General features: G+C 42.2%; 2 protein-coding genes across 2 annotated transcripts in view; both read right to left on the bottom strand.

Annotated features, from left to right (window-relative positions):
- Positions 1 to 716: 716 nt before the first annotated feature.
- LOC309489972 (putative ATP-dependent RNA helicase TDRD12) lies at positions 717 to 14730 on the bottom strand (the record flags this gene model as incomplete). The annotated part of the gene is made up of 7 exons (XM_082158927.1): positions 717 to 1346; positions 11532 to 11592; positions 13197 to 13350; positions 13491 to 13604; positions 13712 to 13805; positions 13884 to 13933; positions 14726 to 14730. 7 exons carry the CDS (start codon positions 14728 to 14730, stop codon positions 1273 to 1275), a joined length of 552 nt encoding a protein of 183 aa, XP_082015053.1. The 3' UTR covers positions 717 to 1272.
- Positions 14731 to 14750: 20 nt separating this feature from the next.
- Positions 14751 to 23456, bottom strand: part of tdrd12 (tudor domain containing 12) — a 59800-nt gene continuing 51094 nt past the window's right edge. Inside the window, exons 27-30 of the mRNA XM_082159638.1 lie at positions 22633 to 22840; positions 19934 to 20026; positions 17149 to 17324; positions 14751 to 14965 (exon numbers count right to left, since the gene is read on the bottom strand). Coding sequence (XP_082015764.1) covers positions 14788 to 14965; positions 17149 to 17324; positions 19934 to 20026; positions 22633 to 22840 — 655 coding nt within the window. The 3' untranslated portion in view covers positions 14751 to 14787. The remainder of the gene's footprint in view (positions 14966 to 17148; positions 17325 to 19933; positions 20027 to 22632; positions 22841 to 23456) is intronic.

Genomic DNA, 23456 nt, shown 5'->3' with positions numbered 1-23456 from the left:
ATCCTAACCCCACCCCTAATCCTAACCCCTCCCCCACAACTAATCCTAAACCTACCAATACTAGGGGGGTAATAATTTGGCGGGGGTCGAAATTCGGCACAACACCTGCCATCGGCCATCTTGGTTTGGAGTAAAAACAAAAAACCTCTACATTCAAATGTATAGGAGGATGCACCAGGGTTCACTGTAGAGCTTGATGTGAAACTATGCCATCAACTCCCATGCATAGGCAAGAAAATGCTTTTGAATAGTTGTCCACTGTAGGGACCTCTATAGCCCTATTCGGATGGTAATTGTTTCTCATGGGGTCGTAAGGTATTTACATTTCCAATTTTTTTTTTATGAGAATTAAATAAATAGAACATTATTTTCCTATTATTAAATTAATAATTGATTACTATTGACAATTGATAATTGAAAACTCGCTTCAATTTCTATATCAGAATTTCGACTCAATCTGGTGACGTATACAGCACTTCTCCAATCATTTAATCCACTTAAACCCCGCCCCTTTATTATGATCGACTGCAAGCCTCCATCCAACAAAAAAACGATTGATAGAACCGAGCCCCGCTCAATTATTATTATTATTTTTTTGATAAACAGTTTCACTCAGAAGTAGCCAGAGATATTTTCTTTTGTGTTGTGGCATACATCCGTGTCATTGTGACTAAGTTCACAAACCATGAAAGAAATCGTATGCTTGGTGTCACTTTATTGCTTCTTAAAGAACATGTGAAATTGCATGTTATTAGACAATGTGTAGTAATTAATGAAATATACAACAAACTTAAATATTCATTTAAAAGAACACAAACAAAAACACTTCACATTATAAGCACTGCGAGCAAAGCAGCGATTCACAACAAGGTCAACGCTCAAGTGGACATTTATACTGTTAACAAAACTAGTGCAACTCAAAGAAGCAGTTTAAAAGATACCTCAACACAAATGCTAAAAAGAAAACAAACATTATTATTATTATTATTATTATTATTAGGGTAAAACTTTATTTTAAGGTAACGTAGTTACATGGTACTACATGTAATTACTATAGTAAACAGTAAATTATGCATAATCAGTAATTAACCCTAAATCAAACTCTAACTCTAACTCTATAGTAAGTACATGTAGTTAATTAATATTACTCAGTAGCCTACATATCTGAGTAAGTACAATGTAATTATGTCATCTTAAAATAAAGTTGTAAACATTATTATTGTCCTATAGGCTGTGAAACTGATGTGGAGGTCGATGTCCTCAGTTATTGTGTCAGTCGCTGTCGCTGCAGCTCTCGGAGCTGACGTAACAGCCGTCCTCTCCCAACTCAGCCTGGAACCAGTGCCCTGAGGACCACAAACACTCGTCACACACACTGAAACACTGAGGGACCACAAACACACGTCACACTCACTGAAACACTGAGGGACCACAAACACCCGTCACACACACTGAAACACTGAGGGACCACAAACACCCGTCACACTCACTGAAACACTGAGGGACCACAAACACCCGTCACACTCACTGAAACACTGAGGGACCACAAACACCCGTCACACTCACTGAAACACTGAGGGACCACAAACACCCGTCACACTCACTGAAACACTGAGGGACCACAAACACCCGTCACACTCACTGAAACACTGAGGGACCACAAACACCCGTCACACTCACTGAAACACTGAGGGACCACAAACACCCGTCACACTCACTGAAACACTGAGGAACCACAAACACCCGTCACACTCACTGAAACACTGAGGGACCACAAACACCCGTCACACACACTGAAACACTGAGGGACCACAAACACTCGTCACACTCACTGAAACACTGAGGGACCACAAACACTCGTCACACTCACTGAAACACTGAGGGACCACAAACACCCGTCACACTCACTGAAACACTGAGGGACCACAAACACTCGTCACACTCACTGAAACACTGAGGGACCACAAACACCCGTCACACACACTGAAACACTGAGGGACCACAAACACACGTCACACTCACTGAAACACTGAGGGACCACAAACACTCGTCACACTCACTGAAACACTGAGGGACCACAAACACTCGTCACACTCACTGAAACACTGAGGGACCACAAACACCCGTCACACTCACTGAAACACTGAGGGACCACAAACACTCGTCACACTCACTGAAACACTGAGGGACCACAAACACCCGTCACACTCACTGAAACACTGAGGGACCACAAACACCCGTCACACACACTGAAACACTGAGGGACCACAAACACACGTCACACTCACTGAAACACTGAGGGACCACAAACACTCGTCACACTCACTGAAACACTGAGGGACCACAAACACACGTCACACACACTGAAACACTGAGGGACCACAAACACCCGTCACACACACTGAAACACTGAGGGACCACAAACACACGTCACACTCACTGAAACACTGAGGGACCACAAACACTCGTCACACTCACTGAAACACTGAGGGACCACAAACACACGTCACACACACTGAAACACTGAGGACCACAAACACCCGTCACACTCACTGAAACACTGAGGGACCACAAACACTCGTCACACTCACTGAAACACTGAGGACCACAAACACCCGTCACACTCACTGAAACACTGAGGGACCACAAACACTCGTCACACTCACTGAAACACTGAGGGACCACAAACACCCGTCACACTCACTGAAACACTGAGGGACCACAAACACTCGTCACACTCACTGAAACACTGAGGGACCACAAACACTCGTCACACTCACTGAAACACTGAGGGACCACAAACACTCGTCACACTCACTGAAACACTGAGGGACCACAAACACCCGTCACACTCACTGAAACACTGAGGGACCACAAACACCCGTCACACTCACTGAAACACTGAGGGACCACAAACACCCGTCACACTCACTGAAACACTGAGGGACCACAAACACTCGTCACACTCACTGAAACACTGAGGGACCACAAACACACGTCACACTCACTGAAACACTGAGGGACCACAAACACCCGTCACACTCACTGAAACACTGAGGGACCACAAACACTCGTCACACACACTGAAACACTGAGGGACCACAAACACACGTCACACTCACTGAAACACTGAGGGACCACAAACACTCGTCACACTCACTGAAACACTGAGGGACCACAAACACCCGTCACACTCACTGAAACACTGAGGGACCACAAACACCCGTCACACACACTGAAACACTGAGGGACCACAAACACTCGTCACACTCACTGAAACACTGAGGGACCACAAACACTCGTCACACTCACTGAAACACTGAGGGACCACAAACACCCGTCACACTCACTGAAACACTGAGGGACCACAAACACCCGTCACACACACTGAAACACTGAGGGACCACAAACACACGTCACACTCACTGAAACACTGAGGGACCACAAACACTCGTCACACTCACTGAAACACTGAGGGACCACAAACACCCGTCACACACACTGAAACACTGAGGGACCACAAACACACGTCACACTCACTGAAACACTGAGGGACCACAAACACTCGTCACACTCACTGAAACACTGAGGGACCACAAACACCCGTCACACTCACTGAAACACTGAGGGACCACAAACACCCGTCACACTCACTGAAACACTGAGGGACCACAAACACCCGTCACACTCACTGAAACACTGAGGGACCACAAACACTCGTCACACTCACTGAAACACTGAGGACCACAAACACCCGTCACACTCACTGAAACACTGAGGGACCACAAACACTCGTCACACTCACTGAAACACTGAGGGACCACAAACACCCGTCACACTCACTGAAACACTGAGGGACCACAAACACTCGTCACACTCACTGAAACACTGAGGACCACAAACACCCGTCACACTCACTGAAACACTGAGGGACCACAAACACTCGTCACACTCACTGAAACACTGAGGGACCACAAACACCCGTCACACACACTGAAACACTGAGGGACCACAAACACCCGTCACACTCACTGAAACACTGAGGGACCACAAACACTCGTCACACTCACTGAAACACTGAGGGACCACAAACACACGTCACACACACTGAAACACTGAGGGACCACAAACACACGTCACACACACTGAAACACTGAGGGACCACAAACACTCGTCACACACACTGAAACACTGAGGGACCACAAACACACGTCACACTCACTGAAACACTGAGGGACCACAAACACTCGTCACACTCACTGAAACACTGAGGGACCACAAACACCCGTCACACTCACTGAAACACTGAGGGACCACAAACACCCGTCACACACACTGAAACACTGAGGGACCACAAACACTCGTCACACTCACTGAAACACTGAGGGACCACAAACACTCGTCACACTCACTGAAACACTGAGGGACCACAAACACCCGTCACACTCACTGAAACACTGAGGGACCACAAACACCCGTCACACACACTGAAACACTGAGGGACCACAAACACCCGTCACACTCACTGAAACACTGAGGGACCACAAACACCCGTCACACACACTGAAACACTGAGGGACCACAAACACCCGTCACACTCACTGAAACACTGAGGGACCACAAACACCCGTCACACTCACTGAAACACTGAGGGACCACAAACACTCGTCACACTCACTGAAACACTGAGGGACCACAAACACTCGTCACACTCACTGAAACACTGAGGACCACAAACACCCGTCACACACACTGAAACACTGAGGGACCACAAACACACGTCACACTCACTGAAACACTGAGGGACCACAAACACACGTCACACTCACTGAAACACTGAGGGACCACAAACACTCGTCACACTCACTGAAACACTGAGGGACCACAAACACACGTCACACACACTGAAACACTGAGGGACCACAAACACACGTCACACACACTGAAACACTGAGGGACCACAAACACACGTCACACACACTGAAACACTGAGGGACCACAAACACCCGTCACACTCACTGAAACACTGAGGGACCACAAACACTCGTCACACACACTGAAACACTGAGGGACCACAAACACACGTCACACACACTGAAACACTGAGGGACCACAAACACACGTCACACACACTGAAACACTGAGGGACCACAAACACACGTCACACTCACTGAAACACTGAGGGACCACAAACACCCGTCACACACACTGAAACACTGAGGGACCACAAACACCCGTCACACTCACTGAAACACTGAGGGACCACAAACACTCGTCACACACACTGAAACACTGAGGGACCACAAACACCCGTCACACACACTGAAACACTGAGGGACCACAAACACCCGTCACACTCACTGAAACACTGAGGACCACAAACACTCGTCACACTCACTGAAACACTGAGGGACCACAAACACCCGTCACACTCACTGAAACACTGAGAGACCACAAACACTCGTCACACTCACTGAAACACTGAGGGACCACAAACACTCGTCACACACACTGAAACACTGAGGGACCACAAACACCCGTCACACTCACTGAAACACTGAGGACCACAAACACCCGTCACACACACTGAAACACTGAGGGACCACAAACACTCGTCACACACACTGAAACACTGAGGGACCACAAACACTCGTCACACTCACTGAAACACTGAGGGACCACAAACACCCGTCACACTCACTGAAACACTGAGGGACCACAAACACTCGTCACACTCACTGAAACACTGAGGGACCACAAACACTCGTCACACTCACTGAAACACTGAGGGACCACAAACACCCGTCACACTCACTGAAACACTGAGGGACCACAAACACTCGTCACACTCACTGAAACACTGAGGGACCACAAACACTCGTCACACACACTGAAACACTGAGGGACCACAAACACTCGTCACACTCACTGAAACACCGAGGGACCACAAACACTCGTCACACTCACTGAAACACCGAGGGACCACAAACACTCGTCACACACACTGAAACACCGAGGGACCACAAACACTCGTCACACTCACTGAAACACTGAGGGACCACAAACACCCGTCACACTCACTGAAACACTGAGGGACCACAAACACCCGTCACACTCACTGAAACACTGAGAGACCACAAACACCCGTCACACTCACTGAAACACTGAGGGACCACAAACACTCGTCACACTCACTGAAACACTGAGGGACCACAAACACCCGTCACACTCACTGAAACACTGAGGGACCACAAACACCCGTCACACTCACTGAAACACTGAGGGACCACAAACACCCGTCACACTCACTGAAACACTGAGGGACCACAAACACCCGTCACACTCACTGAAACACTGAGGGACCACAAACACTCGTCACACACACTGAAACACTGAGGACCACAAACACCCGTCACACTCACTGAAACACTGAGGGACCACAAACACTCGTCACACTCACTGAAACACTGAGGGACCACAAACACTCGTCACACTCACTGAAACACTGAGGGACCACAAACACCCGTCACACTCACTGAAACACTGAGGGACCACAAACACCCGTCACACTCACTGAAACACTGAGGGACCACAAACACCCGTCACACTCACTGAAACACTGAGGGACCACAAACACCCGTCACACTCACTGAAACACTGAGAGACCACAAACACCCGTCACACTCACTGAAACACTGAGGGACCACAAACACCCGTCACACACACTGAAACACTGAGAGACCACAAACACCCGTCACACTCACTGAAACACTGAGGGACCACAAACACACGTCACACTCACTGAAACACTGAGGGACCACAAACACCCGTCACACTCACTGAAACACTGAGGACCACAAACACCCGTCACACTCACTGAAACACTGAGGGACCACAAACACCCGTCACACACACTGAAACACTGAGGGACCACAAACACCCGTCACACTCACTGAAACACTGAGAGACCACAAACACCCGTCACACACACTGAAACACTGAGGGACCACAAACACCCGTCACACTCACTGAAACACTGAGAGACCACAAACACCCGTCACACTCACTGAAACACTGAGAGACCACAAACACCCGTCACACACACTGAAACACTGAGGGACCACAAACACTCGTCACACACACTGAAACACTGAGGGACCACAAACACCCGTCACACTCACTGAAACACTGAGGGACCACAAACACTCGTCACACTCACTGAAACACTGAGGGACCACAAACACTCGTCACACTCACTGAAACACTGAGGGACCACAAACACTCGTCACACTCACTGAAACACTGAGGGACCACAAACACTCGTCACACTCACTGAAACACTGAGGGACCACAAACACCCGTCACACTCACTGAAACACTGAGAGACCACAAACACCCGTCACACACACTGAAACACTGAGGGACCACAAACACTCGTCACACTCACTGAAACACTGAGGGACCACAAACACTCGTCACACTCACTGAAACACTGAGGGACCACAAACACTCGTCACACTCACTGAAACACCGAGGGACCACAAACACACGTCACACTCACTGAAACACCGAGGGACCACAAACACCCGTCACACTCACTGAAACACTGAGGGACCACAAACACACGTCACACTCACTGAAACACTGAGGGACCACAAACACACGTCACACTCACTGAAACACTGAGGGACCACAAACACCCGTCACACTCACTGAAACACTGAGGGACCACAAACACCCGTCACACTCACTGAAACACTGAGGGACCACAAACACCCGTCACACTCACTGAAACACTGAGGGACCACAAACACACGTCACACTCACTGAAACACTGAGGGACCACAAACACCCGTCACACTCACTGAAACACTGAGGGACCACAAACACCCGTCACACTCACTGAAACACTGAGGGACCACAAACACCCGTCACACACACTGAAACACTGAGGGACCACAAACACCCGTCACACTCACTGAAACACTGAGGGACCACAAACACCCGTCACACTCACTGAAACACTGAGGGACCACAAACACTCGTCACACTCACTGAAACACTGAGGGACCACAAACACTCGTCACACTCACTGAAACACTGAGGGACCACAAACACTCGTCACACTCACTGAAACACTGAGGGACCACAAACACCCGTCACACTCACTGAAACACTGAGGGACCACAAACACTCGTCACACTCACTGAAACACTGAGGGACCACAAACACCCGTCACACTCACTGAAACACTGAGGGACCACAAACACCCGTCACACTAACTGAAACACTGAGGGACCACAAACACCCGTCACACTAACTGAAACACTGAGGGACCACAAACACCCGTCACACTCACTGAAACACTGAGGGACTCGTCACATGACTGTACAGTCAGAGATATTCACTGAAACAGTTCTGCATCCTTAACCCTGCTATTTTTTGTCAATGAATGTTTTTTATTTCATATTGTGTATTTTTAGGGGATTTTTTTATACAAAATTATATTTACGCTGTATTTATTATTCATTTTACTTTTTGAGCATAGAAAATTCAATTTCCAACTTAAACTGTCGTAAATCTTGAATGCTTTAGAGCAGGGGTTTTCAAACTGGGGGCCGCCAGGGGGCGCCAGGGGGGCCGCAGCAAGTTGAAAAAAAAATCAAAAAAAAAAAAGTAAAAAAACGTCACAAAAAAAAAAAAGTGTTAATATGAGTATTGTTATGAAATAACATTATAATAATTTGTTGCATAGCCTATCTGAACATTATACTTTTAATGCTAATCTTTTAGAGATGAACTGATTGATCGGCTGGTGACCAGAATTGGCCGATTTTCACGTGATTTTCAGTCTGACATAATATGCCGATTCAAATGCACTCGGGCGCCGCATGATTAACATCGTGTAACATCAGCATCACACGTGCACACAGAACGCACATGTAGGAAACCTTGTGAATTACGGCCGTTTCAGACCGCGAGCGGCGCGTGAGCAGCGCAAATTTTTTTCGGCGTGCATGTTCAGTGAGTGCATTCACACCGCGAGCAGGAGCAGCAGGAGCGTCGCGTGCCGTGAGCAGTAGTGAAGCGGAGGGTTTCGGCGCCGTCTATTTTTGCCGCGCTGCTCACGCTCAATTAAAGCGAAAGCACACTTTTGATGGACAAAATAAATATGATTTCACACAAAAAGTACCAAAAATTCACATAATTTGCATGTAGGCTATAGCAGTGGTTCCCAAACTTTTTGAAAGCATGGCACCCCTTTGTAGTGTTTTTTTTTCCACGGCACCCTAACCCAATTAAACTAAACGAACATATGTGCATACATATATACAATTATATCCAGATGAGCAAACAACCAATGAAGCATAAACAGCAGCATGAATTTATTATGAATGCATTACAACAGACATAATATGAGGCGAAACAACCCCTTCAGATGAATCATCAGTCCATTAATAACTGGACACACGTCAACAGACTGATTTTAACCAATAAGGCTACTGCATGTGAGAATCATTGGAATAAAACAGATTTAAAGATACTTAACTCTTTAAATAATAATAAACAACTCCAAATATTTTTGCATATGTTGGTGTTTTGATATGATTTTAAAATATGCTGTAAACAGGGTTAGCCTATTATAGTTTTGCATTTTTTCAATAGTTTTTATTTTTATTTCGTTTTGACTTTTTGTTTTCGAATTCAGTTTAGTTTTAATTAGTTTTTAAAGTGGGTTTGCTAGTTTAGTTTATTTTTTATTTTTTGAAAATGCTTAGTTTTCGTTTAGTTTTTATTAGTTTTAGTGTTAGTTTTAGTTGTTGTTTTTTTGTAATTTGGGTTATTTGTCAGGGGCAAGATTCAAAAAGACAATGACATAACATTATTTAATATTTGAATCACAGCTTATATAGTGTTTTGACATCGACAACCAAAAAGTGCATTTTTCCTCAAACTTGCGACTAGTTAACTTTCTAAAGAAGGCGCAATCGCTTCTCGGGTCGACAATAACACACTGACAAAATTATATTCAGAATTTAAAATATTTTTATACCACGTTTTAATGTGTGATTGTGTAAAGGTGTTCACGAGATAGAGAGACCAACCTTTCGCGAACTTGCTTTCAACGTCGAACGAACACTCGTTCTCATGGAGACGCGGTGTGCACGGAGGGGAGGAGCTGTGTGTTTGTGTGTGTGTGTGTGTGTGTGTGTGTGTGTGTGTGTGTGTGTGTGTGCGCGCGCGCGCGAGCGCGTGCGCATGTGAGAGACGCATGAGTGACAGAGAGAGCAGGGAAAGGAAATGCAGCTCAACGAATACGCTGCGTGTTTTAAATAGCGTTTTTTCCCACCTAGTTTTCGTTTTTTCGTTCGTTTTCGTTAACGATTATAACCTTGGCTGTAAAAGGTTATTATATGGTACGATAGTTATTTTAGGCTGTTTAAATTGGAAAATAAAGCTGAGATTCTGCGGCACCCCTAGCCAGTTGTCACGGCACCCACTTTGGGAACCACTGGGCTATAGTGTGTTTTAACAAGAACTGGAGTAGGCTATGTCAGAAAAGAAAATGAAGACTCCAAAATATTTATAGAAAATGTACCCATTTAAACTTGTTTTTATTAATCAGTTTGGGTAAAAGTGGTGTTTTATAAAAAATATATTTATAGAAAATAAATATTTGTGTGTGCTGTAAAGTGGTTAGAAAAATGAAATCAGAATCGGCTAAAATCTGTATCTGCAGGTCAAACTCAATGAAAAATCGGAATGGGTCTTGAAAATTGTAATCGGTTCATCTCTATAATCTTTCTGATTGACTGGTATCAAACACCATCACATAATCTGATGTTCACCTAGATGTTTTATTTATTTATTTATTTCTACATTTGCCGCAGTATTGTCGATGGGTTCAATAACACATCCTGCAAAAGGGGGGCCTTGGCCAGAACCTAGTAGTATTTGGGGGGCCTTGTCATGGAAAAGTTTGGGAACCCCTGCTTTAGAGCACAGACTTAAGTTTGATCTCTTTTCAAAGACGACACTTGGGAGATTATTGCTGAAGTGAAAAAAGTTTCCACTAGATTAGACTACATTTTTTTACTTATTTTTGACTGCGAGGAGCACTAGTGTGAATGTTTTTACAGGACCATTTAACAAAACTTAGTAAAAAGTCACCCTTGGCAATATATCCATTGACCACTAGAGGAAAGCACGTCAAACAGACCTGACAGGAGAGGGATGATAAAGACGAAATGTATTCCTTTGCTCTTTGGTCATTTGCGACTTCTTTATTTTAATGCTTTACTCAATCTGAGTGGTTTAAAACTTGGTGACTTTTTCTTTTCTGAACCAACCAAAAAAAAAAAACCATAGGAAATGAATGAGAAAGACACGAACACAGAGCAGGGAAATAAGATCTAAATAACCTAAATTCCCTCCCAAAAGTGTGTCATTTTATCATGTTTATATTTGATACACTCTTAATACTCCTGGGCAAAACTGAGCTTATGAGAGTGACATTATTTATTCCTCACCGTTCACTGGAGAAGCACGAGCCTCATCGATGTGGTCAAACTCATAGCTGACGAAGGCACTCTGTGGAGAAAGATTAGAAATCAGTGTGATTCTACTAGGGGTGACCCCGAATGGTTGAAGATTCGATGCTTCGATTGGAGGAGCCTGATTCGACTACCGATCTCACGGTCGAATCTTCGCAGAGGTGTTATGAAACAAGGATCATGCCACTTTGGCTATATGAGGGCGCTCAATGTCTGATTTCACATAGAACTACCGGTTTTCTGTCAACACGTTAATATTCAGCCTATTATGATAATGCTGTATATAAAAATGTGCAAAGAAATAAGCTTTTAATAAATATTTTTTAACGTGCGTGAATAAATCCAAACACCCCGTGACAGATTTAAGTTTCACTTTCAATCCGTGACCGACAGAGGAGCGTCTTCGCGGCAAGGATTTAAATCTTTAACAATGTCTGGGATAAGAAAATCTAAAGTGTGGATGTACACCATCAGAAAGCATATTCTCCAAGGCTGGATTTAGCATCAGGAAAACCATGATCGCATCATCGCACTTCTGCCGGCCAACGTTAACAAGTTGGTTTTCCACACGACATTCTAAAATGCTTAACGTGAAAAAAGCTTTTAAAACGCTTAAAAGGCACTTTAACGTGGCTTAATGTACACAGTACACACTTTATTAAGAAACCATACTATGTGCAGATAAGCAGATGAACCCAGAATATGAACGCAATGCGTTTTCATACTTTAATTTAGGCCTAACTATTTTAGGAGATTAAGTCGTTAAACGTTTTTCACGTTAAGTGTTTTAGAATGTATTTTATCCGCGCGCACAAAAGACTCCAACGGACACAGACAGAGTGAACGACAGGATTTGTTCTCTCGATCAGGTATCGGGTACAAGTGATTTCAAAACTTTTCTGCCGGTTCTAATTTTATTTTTGGATGCTGTGAACATTTTTAGCTAAAAAGACTGCGACTCCAGTTTAGCATTTATTGTTGTTTCTGCAGTTAAAAAGACAAAGTTGAAAATTCTGGCTACATTCGTTATTTTAATAATTTCTTTATTTTTATTTTATTTATTGATCTGTCAGGGTTATCTAATCTAACTATTTGTGGCTTGTGTTTTGAATATATGTTCCCCTGCACTTTAGGCATTTTGCAAATATTTGCTCCTCATCTTGTGACTTGATTCTGATTTATTTCGTTTTGTATTTTTATTTATTAGAAAGGAATATTCTGTTCTAATTTAATTTAGTAAATTAATTGTTTATTTTTTCGGCGCATGATGCATCGATGTTGTGCTGTAGCTTACTTAGAGCCTGCTTGCACAGGTAATTTAGCCGATTTAATGTGCATGTGAAATGTAAATCCTGTCTGCAGTGTGGCCTTTCTGGAGTTATTTGTGTTATTTCTTAGTTTTTTTGATCCAAAATGTTTTTATACATTTTCTTCTATATCTTTGTGTGATTTTCTGTACATCGCGGCTTTGAAATGTTAAAGCCCCGCCCCATACACATGATTCGACTAATAGTCGACTATAGGCAAGACTTGACGATTCTGATTCGACTATGAAAATCCATAGTTGGGGACACCCCTAGATTCTACACAATACAGCATAATTCATGCATCTCTGGCCACATCTGAAGAAGATATACATGCCTTGTGTTTGAGGAGCGTTGTCCAGTCCTGCTTTTCCTTTTTCATCAGCTTCATCACGGGCTCATTGCACCTGATTTCCCATGAGCACCTCTCTGCGATGATGTCACCGGACAGCTCCAGCTTTGCGTTGTAATGCCGGTCATTCACGTACCCACTGAGATCACATGCATCAAAAGATCCCCATTAAACACCATACAATGCACATGTTCTCTGCTTCTGCTGCTTCATTACGGACAGTAAAGTGACATCATGACAAGCATCCATACGGATAAGATGACAGTATGATCATGTGACCTGTAGATGACGGTGTCAGAGCTGAATTCACACTTCTGCATCACTGGATTGATGAGCTTTACGCAGATGGTCACAAACTCGCCCTTCTGAAACCACTTGATCTGCGGGTGGAAACTGCAGGAAACGTTGGCCGTTACATGAGAAATCATCAGATGCTATGGCTGATCGATCACTCATACACACACACACACACACACACACACACACTCGCTCACACTCACCTGGGAGGCTGGAATGATAAAAGTGCTGGATTATGGAGAAACTGGGGTTTATTAGCAGCCTGTAATCTGTTGACACTTAGGGCTTCATCTTTGTCTGCATAATCAAAACCAAGTGTCACTACAAGTGCTAATGAACGGACTAGTGCTAATATCCGAATGAACATGAACATGCCTGTTTCACAGCTGGTCTGGCCTGGAGATGAGAATCCGTTCACATCGGGGCTAAAACAGAAAAACATCAAAATAATTATGAGAACGTGAGTCAGTACCAAACGAAAACTAGGAGTCTTATTCACAAACCGGTTAAATAAATAAAAATACTGGAACAATAAAAAATTGAGACCAGTACAGTCTGATATACAAACAAATTATAAAAATGTAATGAATCAGCATCAAAAAGACTCGTGAATCAGTCTTGAACTCACGTTATTAGCTAAAATGGCGTTTCTCCATGTCTAAGTTTTGAGACTTAAATAAGAACATGACGTGGATTTTTTTTATATTAATATGTTCCTTGTGTTTCACTTACAACATTAATCAAGTTTTTTGCTGGTCTGGAATGATCAGTTTATATGGTGTGATGATGTAAAACTATTGGTCGATGTCTTGCTCTGGAGGCGGGCTTATGCAGATGTATTTACCCGTGTCACAAATCCTACAACATCCAAGCGAGCTTGATAAAATAAATGCTTTGTTTATAATGAAGAGGACGTTTTAAGCTCTAAAACCTGCAGGATGTTTTAATGGTACAAAGATCTATTATAATTATGTCAAAAGATCAAGGCAAATTTGATTTCTCATGTCATGACCCCTTTAAGCTGGTGCACAGGTGTCGCACAGCAGAGCAAAAGTTCACTTCAATAATGAACCAAGTGCAAAAAACAGAACAAATGGAAAGATTAGAAGATATTATATTTTGGTATATGTAGTGAAAACCATAAAACCAAGGCAAAAGTGGCCTAAAATCTGACTTTTTTGCTCACATGTGACTCAGACAGAGTGAATGGCACAAACCGCATGGATAAAATAGTTTTAAAGGATAAAATTATTGACTATAGGGGGACTTTAATTGTTTTCTATAAAGTAAAGAGGCTATGAAAAGAAGTGCATGTAGAGACTAGCCTGGTGTCCTCTGCCGGCTCCTGATCTGCGCTGCTGCTGTGGATGAAGTGCAGGGCATTATGGGCACTGACCACATCCTTCATCCGGCTGGTCATCAGCTCCTCTGAGACGCTCAGCACAGGGCTCTCACTCCTGACAACACAACACACATTACAGATAACAACAATAGATGTGTGTGTGTGTGTGTGTGTGTGTGTGTGTGTGTGTGTGTGTGTGTGTGTTTATAAGAAAACGAAAGTACAATAATAATAATTAACATTTATTTGTATTGCACTTTTCATACATATAATGCAACTCAAAGTGCTTCACAAGCATAAAATCAAATAATACAATCACACAATGTAAATATAAAAATATTCGAAAACAACTATAAAGGTTCAGCGTGTAAAATAAAGTAAATTGGCAATATAGTTTGACCTCAATATCAATATAAAATAAAATAAATAAAACAACGAAAAAAAATTAGAAGGTAAAATAGAACAAAACTGACTTACACACATTTTTGTTTTATTACAACACCATATTGTTATATCGATAAGCAACTTTAAAACTTATGTCTTAACCCTCTTTTTAAAAATATGAATGCTAGTAGCCTCTTTTACTAGCCTGGCAAGCCAGACCTACATCAAGATGTTAGGTCTGGCAACTCTCCATAGACCCGGCTCAATCCGAGGGGCGGGATAAACGGCTGTCTTTCAGATTCCCTCTGCACGCAATAGGACAGCGTTTCAACCAACCAGAGCGTTTCCCCACCAGCGGAGCTAACGTTCGTTGATAGATTCTACTTTTGAATCTGGCCGGCAAAACTACGAACACATCTTCCCTTTTTAAGAATGACTTAAGTGCCGTTCTTTGCTCTTTCTCAAAGAAAAACTTAACTCCAAGTCCTCCAGAGTCGCGGCCAAAGCCGATTCGAAAGACTGTTCTCCAGCAGCAGCTCTTCTTTGTTTTCAAGTAGCAGGGAACCGTCGCAACTCTGTCGTCATCATGTTAAGCCCGCCCCGCCTACTCTATACACGATGTGATTGGCCTGACCCAATTTTTTGCGGCTCGAAAGTCAACGGAGAGTTGCTAGACTACCCTGGCTGCAAAATACATTTTGCTGCCGCTAGGGTGCGTCTAGATTTCTAGGCTACTCTTTTACTTCATCTGGTGACAATTCCACATTTTTGGAGCATAGTAAATACATAATGGTAGTAATTGATCTAATGCACTTTATTTTATCTCTCAATCACAACGTAAAGCAGCCTTAATGGTCCTAAAAATATGATTTTTTTTTTTTTACTTAAAATATATATTTATATTCCTTTTAATTGACTGAATATCTTGACATCAGTGATAAACCCAGTGTTTTTCCTCGACTCTGGTGGCCCGGCAGTTTCATAATGAACCGGAACTATTTTTACACTTCTCATGTTTTTGGCACGCATCTGATGAAACCGCTGCAAGGGTTGTGATTTAACGGTTCACACAAGCAGCTCATTATCAGATCGGTCGTCTCTGCACATGCCATCAGTTTAACACACATTTCAGAACGCTTTACTTTCACAGACGCATCATTTGTTGGACCCATGATGATCACAGCGTTTCACTAGATTTGTAATGAGATGTTTGTAAACCTGTTTTTACAGACACAGCAGTTTTCCGTTAAAATAAAGCAGCAAGAACTCTTGCAAGTGAATAAATTAAAGCACACATTTTGAAATTTTACTATAAAACTAATTAACCTGTTAACTGCCACCCCCCTTTTCAAGCCAATATTGAACTTTGTTAGTTGTTGTTCATGAATGCTTTGGGATACAGACCTACAGTTAGGATCTGTTTAAAGAAAACACTGCAGATTACTGTAAAACAGTGTGTTTACTATAAAGAAATGTTCTGAACTAATTACATACAATATATAATTATTGGTACTCTAAAATTGCCATTAAAAATCGAAGCCATGTATCTGATTAGATTGATTAAGTTGTGTTCCAGATTTGAAGTTAATATCACAAAAATAGAGTTTCCTTTGAGATTTTGTTTAGGCGCTGTACTCAAAATAGCCACCATGTGACACTCACACCCCCATTTGACAAGTTCTTCTGTCATATTTCTGTTGTAATATCACTTCTATCGCAAAACTTTCCAATGATGTGTGTTTCGTCAAGATTAGAAAAATATTTGATTATAAAAAAGCAGTAAATTGTAAAATGTGAAACATGAGATGGCCACTAGGGGGAGGAGCCTGCTGAAAGGATTTAAAATCTGTTCTCTTGGATTGAATGTGTGTTTAATTTATACGTGGGTTTCCTGTAGGGAAAGACTGCCCGTACCGGTCGTCTGTCAGGTGCTGATCCAGCGTGATGAGGTTCTGCTCTCCCTGGAAAACCCTCTTCAGCAGGTCCAGGTGCTGAGGGTTATTGACGCCGAACCCAGAGGCCAGGATCTCAGCGTGGACGTTATACTCGTTGATGTAGGTCTTCAGACCCGGCACTCGCGTCATGCGCACCTGTGTGAAGAGAACCAGCGCTAGAACAAAGCGGAAACCTTCCTCTCGCTCTTCAATCCAACACGCAAGTGACTTAAACTGCAGTTCATCGACTGGCCACTAGAGACCGGCTGCAAAAGAGAGTCAATCTCATAAACCCCCATGTTAAAATGCCCAACTTAAAATATGTTTGGTGCAAAAAGTGGTTTTGGTCTATATAGCTAATTTTGCCCTTCATGACGACTGTGAGGGGGTGATTTTTAAAAAATAATTCATCCGTTTAAATTATATTAAAGATGAACTGAACTGAAAAAAAATTTTTTTTATAACGTGTTGTTTATGACAATTAAAAGTAAATTACACTAAAAAAATTTATTAAAAATATCAATATAGCTTTTTTTTAAAGCAACACAAAAATTGCGTTTGTTAGTATAAGAACGCTGGCAATTCTGATGACGTCACTGGAATGGTAGGACCTGCGAAGGTATATGGCAGCTGCAACTGCAGGTCCTATACACACGAAAATGAGTCATTTTGGTTACGTGTTTGAGCCTGTGAGGGACAGGCCAGTAGTACTGACTACCACCACAAGGAGAACGATCAGTTTCAGGCTCCAACTACAGTCCAGGATCGTTTGGGGGGAGCAGCGCACGCTGTATCGATTCGCCTCACTGATCAAGTGCAATAGAAACTACGAGCATGCAACGCCGTTACGTTGTAAATTACACGAAATAAAAGTAATGCAGGTATGATCCAGATTGTATTTGCAATGTACATAGTCAATTATTAATGGAGCAATAGTGGTTCATGGTGTTATAAGAGGGAAATGTGGTGGGAGGTTGGAGGGCTGTAGTAGCCTGTCATGCACTCTCATTTATTGTATACAAGCACATTATGCATTTTATTAAATAGAGACTGCTTATATATGTCGTGTGCATTTAGAGAAAAATACTAATGGTTGAGGTACTGTGCGTTTTAGAAAGTCAAGGCAGATAAATGGCAAATGTGATTGGACGAATTCATCCAATGGGATCGCTTGTTCAGTTAGCTGCACGCTAAAATGTTAAAATCAAAATACTCCCTGCATCAACAATGTTTCCTGACACGATGAACATCAGCTAGCTTCAGGGTGAGTAGAGAGGGACATTGGATTCTGTTTACAGCCCTGCTGTGGTTTAGTTAGCTGCTAGTAAACGCATTATTAAGGCAGCTGGGGTTACGATACATTTTCACAGGCTAACGTTACCTTTGACAAGGAAACCAGGCTTTATAGCGTTCAACAAAACTGAGACTGACACACTCGGCATTCATTGAAATTGAGTCACAAAACCAAGCTAGATACCAAACGATCCAACCTAGGTAAAGGGCTAGCAGCTAAACGAGTTGGAAGCACTTTTGTCAAACTCCACAAGCTAGCCACCACTCCGACCATATAAACTGTATAAATAAATAATGACTCCGACGATATCACAGATTGATGCATTTACTGGCAGCTAACTAAACCGTCAGCAGGTCTGTCAACAGAATCCAATGTCCCTCTCTACTCACCCTGAAGCTAGCTGATGTTCATCGTGTCAGGATTAACATTGTTGATGCAGGGAGTATTTTGATTTTAACATTTTAGCGTGCAGCTAACTGAACAAGCGATCCCATTGGATGAATTCGTCCAATCACATTTGCCATTTATCTGCCTTGACTTTCTAAAACGCACAGTACCTCAACCATGTTTTAGTATTTTTCTCTAAATGCACACGACATATATAAGCAGTCTCTATTTAATAAAATGCATAATGTGCTTGTATACAATAAATGAGAGTGCATGACAGGCTACTACAGCCCTCCAACCTCCCACCACATTTCCCTCTTATAACACCATGAACCACTATTGCTCCATTAATAATTGACTATGTACATTGCAAATACAATCTGGATCATACCTGCATTACTTTTATTTCGTGTAATTTACAACGTAACGGCGTTGCATGCTCGTAGTTTCTTTTGCACTTGATCAGTGAGGCGAATCGATACAGCGCGCGCCGCTCCCCCCAAACGATCCTGGACTGTTAGGAGCCTGAAACTGATCGTTCTCCTTGTGGTGGTAGTCAGTACTACTGGCCTGTCCCTCACAGGCTCAAACACGTAACCAAAATGACTCATTTTCGTGTGTATAGGACCTGCAGTTGCAGCTGCCATATACCTTCGCAGGTCCTACCATTCCAGTGACGTCATCAGAATTGCCAGCGTTCTTATACTAACAAACGCAATTTTTGTGTTGCTTTAAAAAAAAGCTATATTGATATTTTTAATAATTTTTTTTAGTGTAATTTACTTTTAATTGTCATAAACAACACGTTATAAAAAAAATTTTTTTTCAGTTCAGTTCATCTTTAAGCCTGAAAGTTCTGCATAATTAAAGGCGTGGCCACTTGAGCGACAGGTGGATTGCCGCTGATGTCACTACTAGCCGTTTGTCTGTTAGCGTCACCTCAGCTAATGATGGCGACGACCACTTTGGGCTTCAAAACGCTCTTCAGAAACACTACGGGTGACGTCACACACACTACGTACATATTTTTTTGGAACACACTTCAGAAGTTCAGACCGGACCAGCAAACATGACGAACACCTACCATCGGATCGACCCAGACGGTGTTCCCCACGCTCATCACGACCCTGGCCTGATGAAGCTTCCCTCTGATCTTCAGGCTCACGGCTCTGGTCACCTGAACAACACACACACACACACACAACGATCTTTTCACACTGAACATGTGCTGAAGTAGAGCTGGGCGGTATGACCATTTATATGACATTTATATGACGGTATTTTTCTAAATTATACCAGTTTCACGGTATTTGACGGTATTTTTGTTTTCAAGCATGACTGGGTGCTAACCACGTTTTCTACTGATGCAAGGCTGTTTACAAAATGATGCTGTCTCTGGGCTTCTTCATAATTGGGTCACACTTAGCTTCCTCCCGCCCGAAAACGGACGAAGCCTTAAAATTTCACTTTACTTTTTCCCAGGATAACCAATCAAATATATATTTGTTCTATAATGTTTTCTGATTATTATTTAGAATTTTTTGAATTTTTTATGATACTTGGCATTAATTATATAATTTTTATGAGCTATTTTTTCCATTAGAATTAATATATATATTTTTATTTTATTTATTTTATTTTATTTTTCAATAAATGCAACATTTCACATCAAAATAGAGTGCAGGCCTAAAAAAAAAAAAAGTTCAAGTGAGAAGAGCGCCATCTAGTGGCTTCAAAATTTATTAATGTATGTCATGTCCTATAACCGCCTATAGGCGGCCTATAGCTTTTTTATTTATTTATTTGATTTATTCCCATTCGGAAAGAAAAAAATTCTAATTACTAAGCAACCACTGAATGGAACAACACAAATTATATATCATTTTAAAGCTTAGGATCTCAGCTTTTTAATGCATCTAATTACTTTTATTAACTCCTACCGAGTGCTGAGTAATCCCTCTAAAACCGAGTGTACCGCCAGCAGGCGCCACCTAGCTGCGAAAATATTCATTACCATATTTTTCTAAAATCTTGCCTTGATTAACACAAAGTTGATGTCATTTGAAAGCTTAGAGTCTGAGCTTTACAGTGAATGTATCCACTTTGAAAAACTCTTAAGTATTGCTGAGTTATTTGCTGATAAATAGAATTTCTTTTTTTTCATAATCTATAAAATAATGTACTGCAATGTGTCAAAAACATCATACAGCTCATGAAACATTCACAGATAATTGAAAATGGCACTTCATTTTTTACAGCATATTATTACAATTAAAATGAGCCCAAAATTAACATAATCTATTGCTTTTATGACAAGATATTCTTCATGGAGAAAAAATTGCCCATGAGGGGGTGTCAAAGACTGTACAAAAAGGCTGTCTCTTTTCCAAATGCTGTAACTTTTGATTCCTTTATCCAAAAATTATTATTTTTTTATCCAAATGAAGCTAACATGTAGGGGGACTTCACTAAAAAAGAATTTTCCTCCTACCTTATTTCCTTCCGGAGTTATTCCTTGACAAATAAGAAAGATATGCAAAATCATAATAAAAATTATATATATATATTGTCTTTTATCCGCTGTTTCTTGGCAGGACAATGTCTAAATGTAATGTAATTTATATTTTCAAAAAAATTTAAAAGAGTTCTTTCAAACGATACCTACCTTTTGATTCTCCTTGCTATAGTTTTGGAGTTATTATGATTATATAATTTTTATATAGTTTGGGGCAAAATTTGCTGTTTCAGTCTTACCAGTTCATTTCTCTCTGTGTGTGTGTGTGTTTGTGTGTGTGGGTGTGTGTGTGTGTGTGTGTTTGTGTGTGTGTGTGTGTGTGGGTGTGTGTGTGTGTGTGTGTGTGTGTGTGTGTGTTTGTGTGTGTGTGTGTGTGTGTGTGTGTGTGTGTGTGTGTGTGTGTGTGTGTGTGTGTGTTTGTGTGTGTGTGTGTGTGTGTGTGTGTGTGTGTGTTTGTGTGTGTGTGTGGGTGTGTGTGTGTGTGTGTGGGTGTGTGTGTGTGTGTGTGTGTGTGTGTGTGTGTGTGTGTGTGTGTGTGTGTGTGTGTGTGTGTGTGTGTGTTGTGTGTGTGGGTGTGTGTGTGGGGGGGGGGAGGGTGTCTTATTTGCACTCCTGATGTTTTAGAGTATCACCCCTTCATTGCTGTACACTTTTTTTCAGCACAGTGGCTGATCTATAGCTTGTACCACCAAAAGTTTCTCTGAGTTTTCCTATTTTTTCGTATTTCCCATTCATTTCCTATGTCGCCCGTTTCTGGGTGGGAGGAAGCTAAGTGTGACTTTTTTTTTTACGACCCTTTAACATATTAGAATCATCTCCTTGATTTGTTTGTGTGTTCATATAGGTAATACAACAAAAGTCACCAAGTTTCACCCCCATCCGATGAAGCAAAAAAATTAAACAATTCAAAACGTTCAAGTTTTCGCCCGTTTTCGGACGAAGAAGCCCAGAGGGTTAAAAGACGTGCAGCTCATAAACGCTGCTTTATCAGGAAAGATAAAGAAAGATTAAATGAAAATAAAATCGAAACTTCTCTAAAGACCGTCAGTTCCCTTCAGAGATACACATCTGTGCATCACCAGTGAACAGTGAAAAGACCCTCTCAAACAGTGTCGTGACGCGTTCCCAACGTTGTTAAAGCCACATACACTGGTATTGCGGTATATTAAAAATTAATATCATCACAAAAATAAAGACCGGTAATCGTTATGAACCGGTAAACCGCCCAGCACTACTGTGAAGAGATTGAGCGTTTGTGCTGTCGAGACCTTGGGGTTCCAGTCCACCTCGCCATCGACGGGCTGCGCTCGGCACAGGATGATCTCCACAGCCTGGCCCGGCAGCTCCTGGAACTCAGCAGGAAGCTGGAGCAGCTGGTGTGACTTCACTTCCTGTGTGCGGCCCTCGTCGATGAAGCAGGCCGTGACGCTGCTGAACAACTGCTCTCCTTTATCCGGCACCTCCATCACACGCACACTGAGACCGGCGTACAGTCAAACAATCAGTTCACATAAACATCCATCATTTAATCATTTACATACACTGAAAAGATAAAGTCCCCCTGTGGTGAAAATCAAGCTTTTAATGTTGTTTATATGTCTATGCAGTGTTTTTAATATGCTTTAAGACAAATCATGTGTAAATTCATAAGTCGACACCATTGCTGAGTATTTTCTCCTTAAAACTGCAGTGAACCAAAGACGCTTTGAAATCGCTGGTGTTTCTGACGTCACAAACTACCTTGTAACCAATCAGATCAACGTGTGATCGTCAACCAGTGGATCTCTGAGCTGAGTGAGTGAGTGGAGGCAGGGCTCATTTGCATATTCATAGAACCGCACATACTAAATGAGGCAAGGGTGTCGAGTTACATTCAAGATATTTTAAGACATGAAGAATTTTCTTTCAAGGAAAAAACATTTAAATTTGTCAATTTGATGATAAAAGACGAGTTTCAAGGGATGTAATTATTAACTACAGGGGGACTTTAAGAGGGTCGGTCAGACTTAATGTTTTTGAAAGTCTCTTCTGCTCACCAAGGCTGCACTTATCTGATCAAAAATAGAGGAAAACCAGTAATATTGTGAAAAAG

Source organism: Leuciscus leuciscus (assembly GCF_965113295.1).
Source record: "Leuciscus leuciscus genome assembly, chromosome: 25".
In the NCBI taxonomy this organism is placed as follows: domain Eukaryota; kingdom Metazoa; phylum Chordata; class Actinopteri; order Cypriniformes; family Leuciscidae; genus Leuciscus; species Leuciscus leuciscus.
Note: the sequence above shows the minus strand (reverse complement) of the source record. Positions and strands in the feature narration are given on the sequence as shown.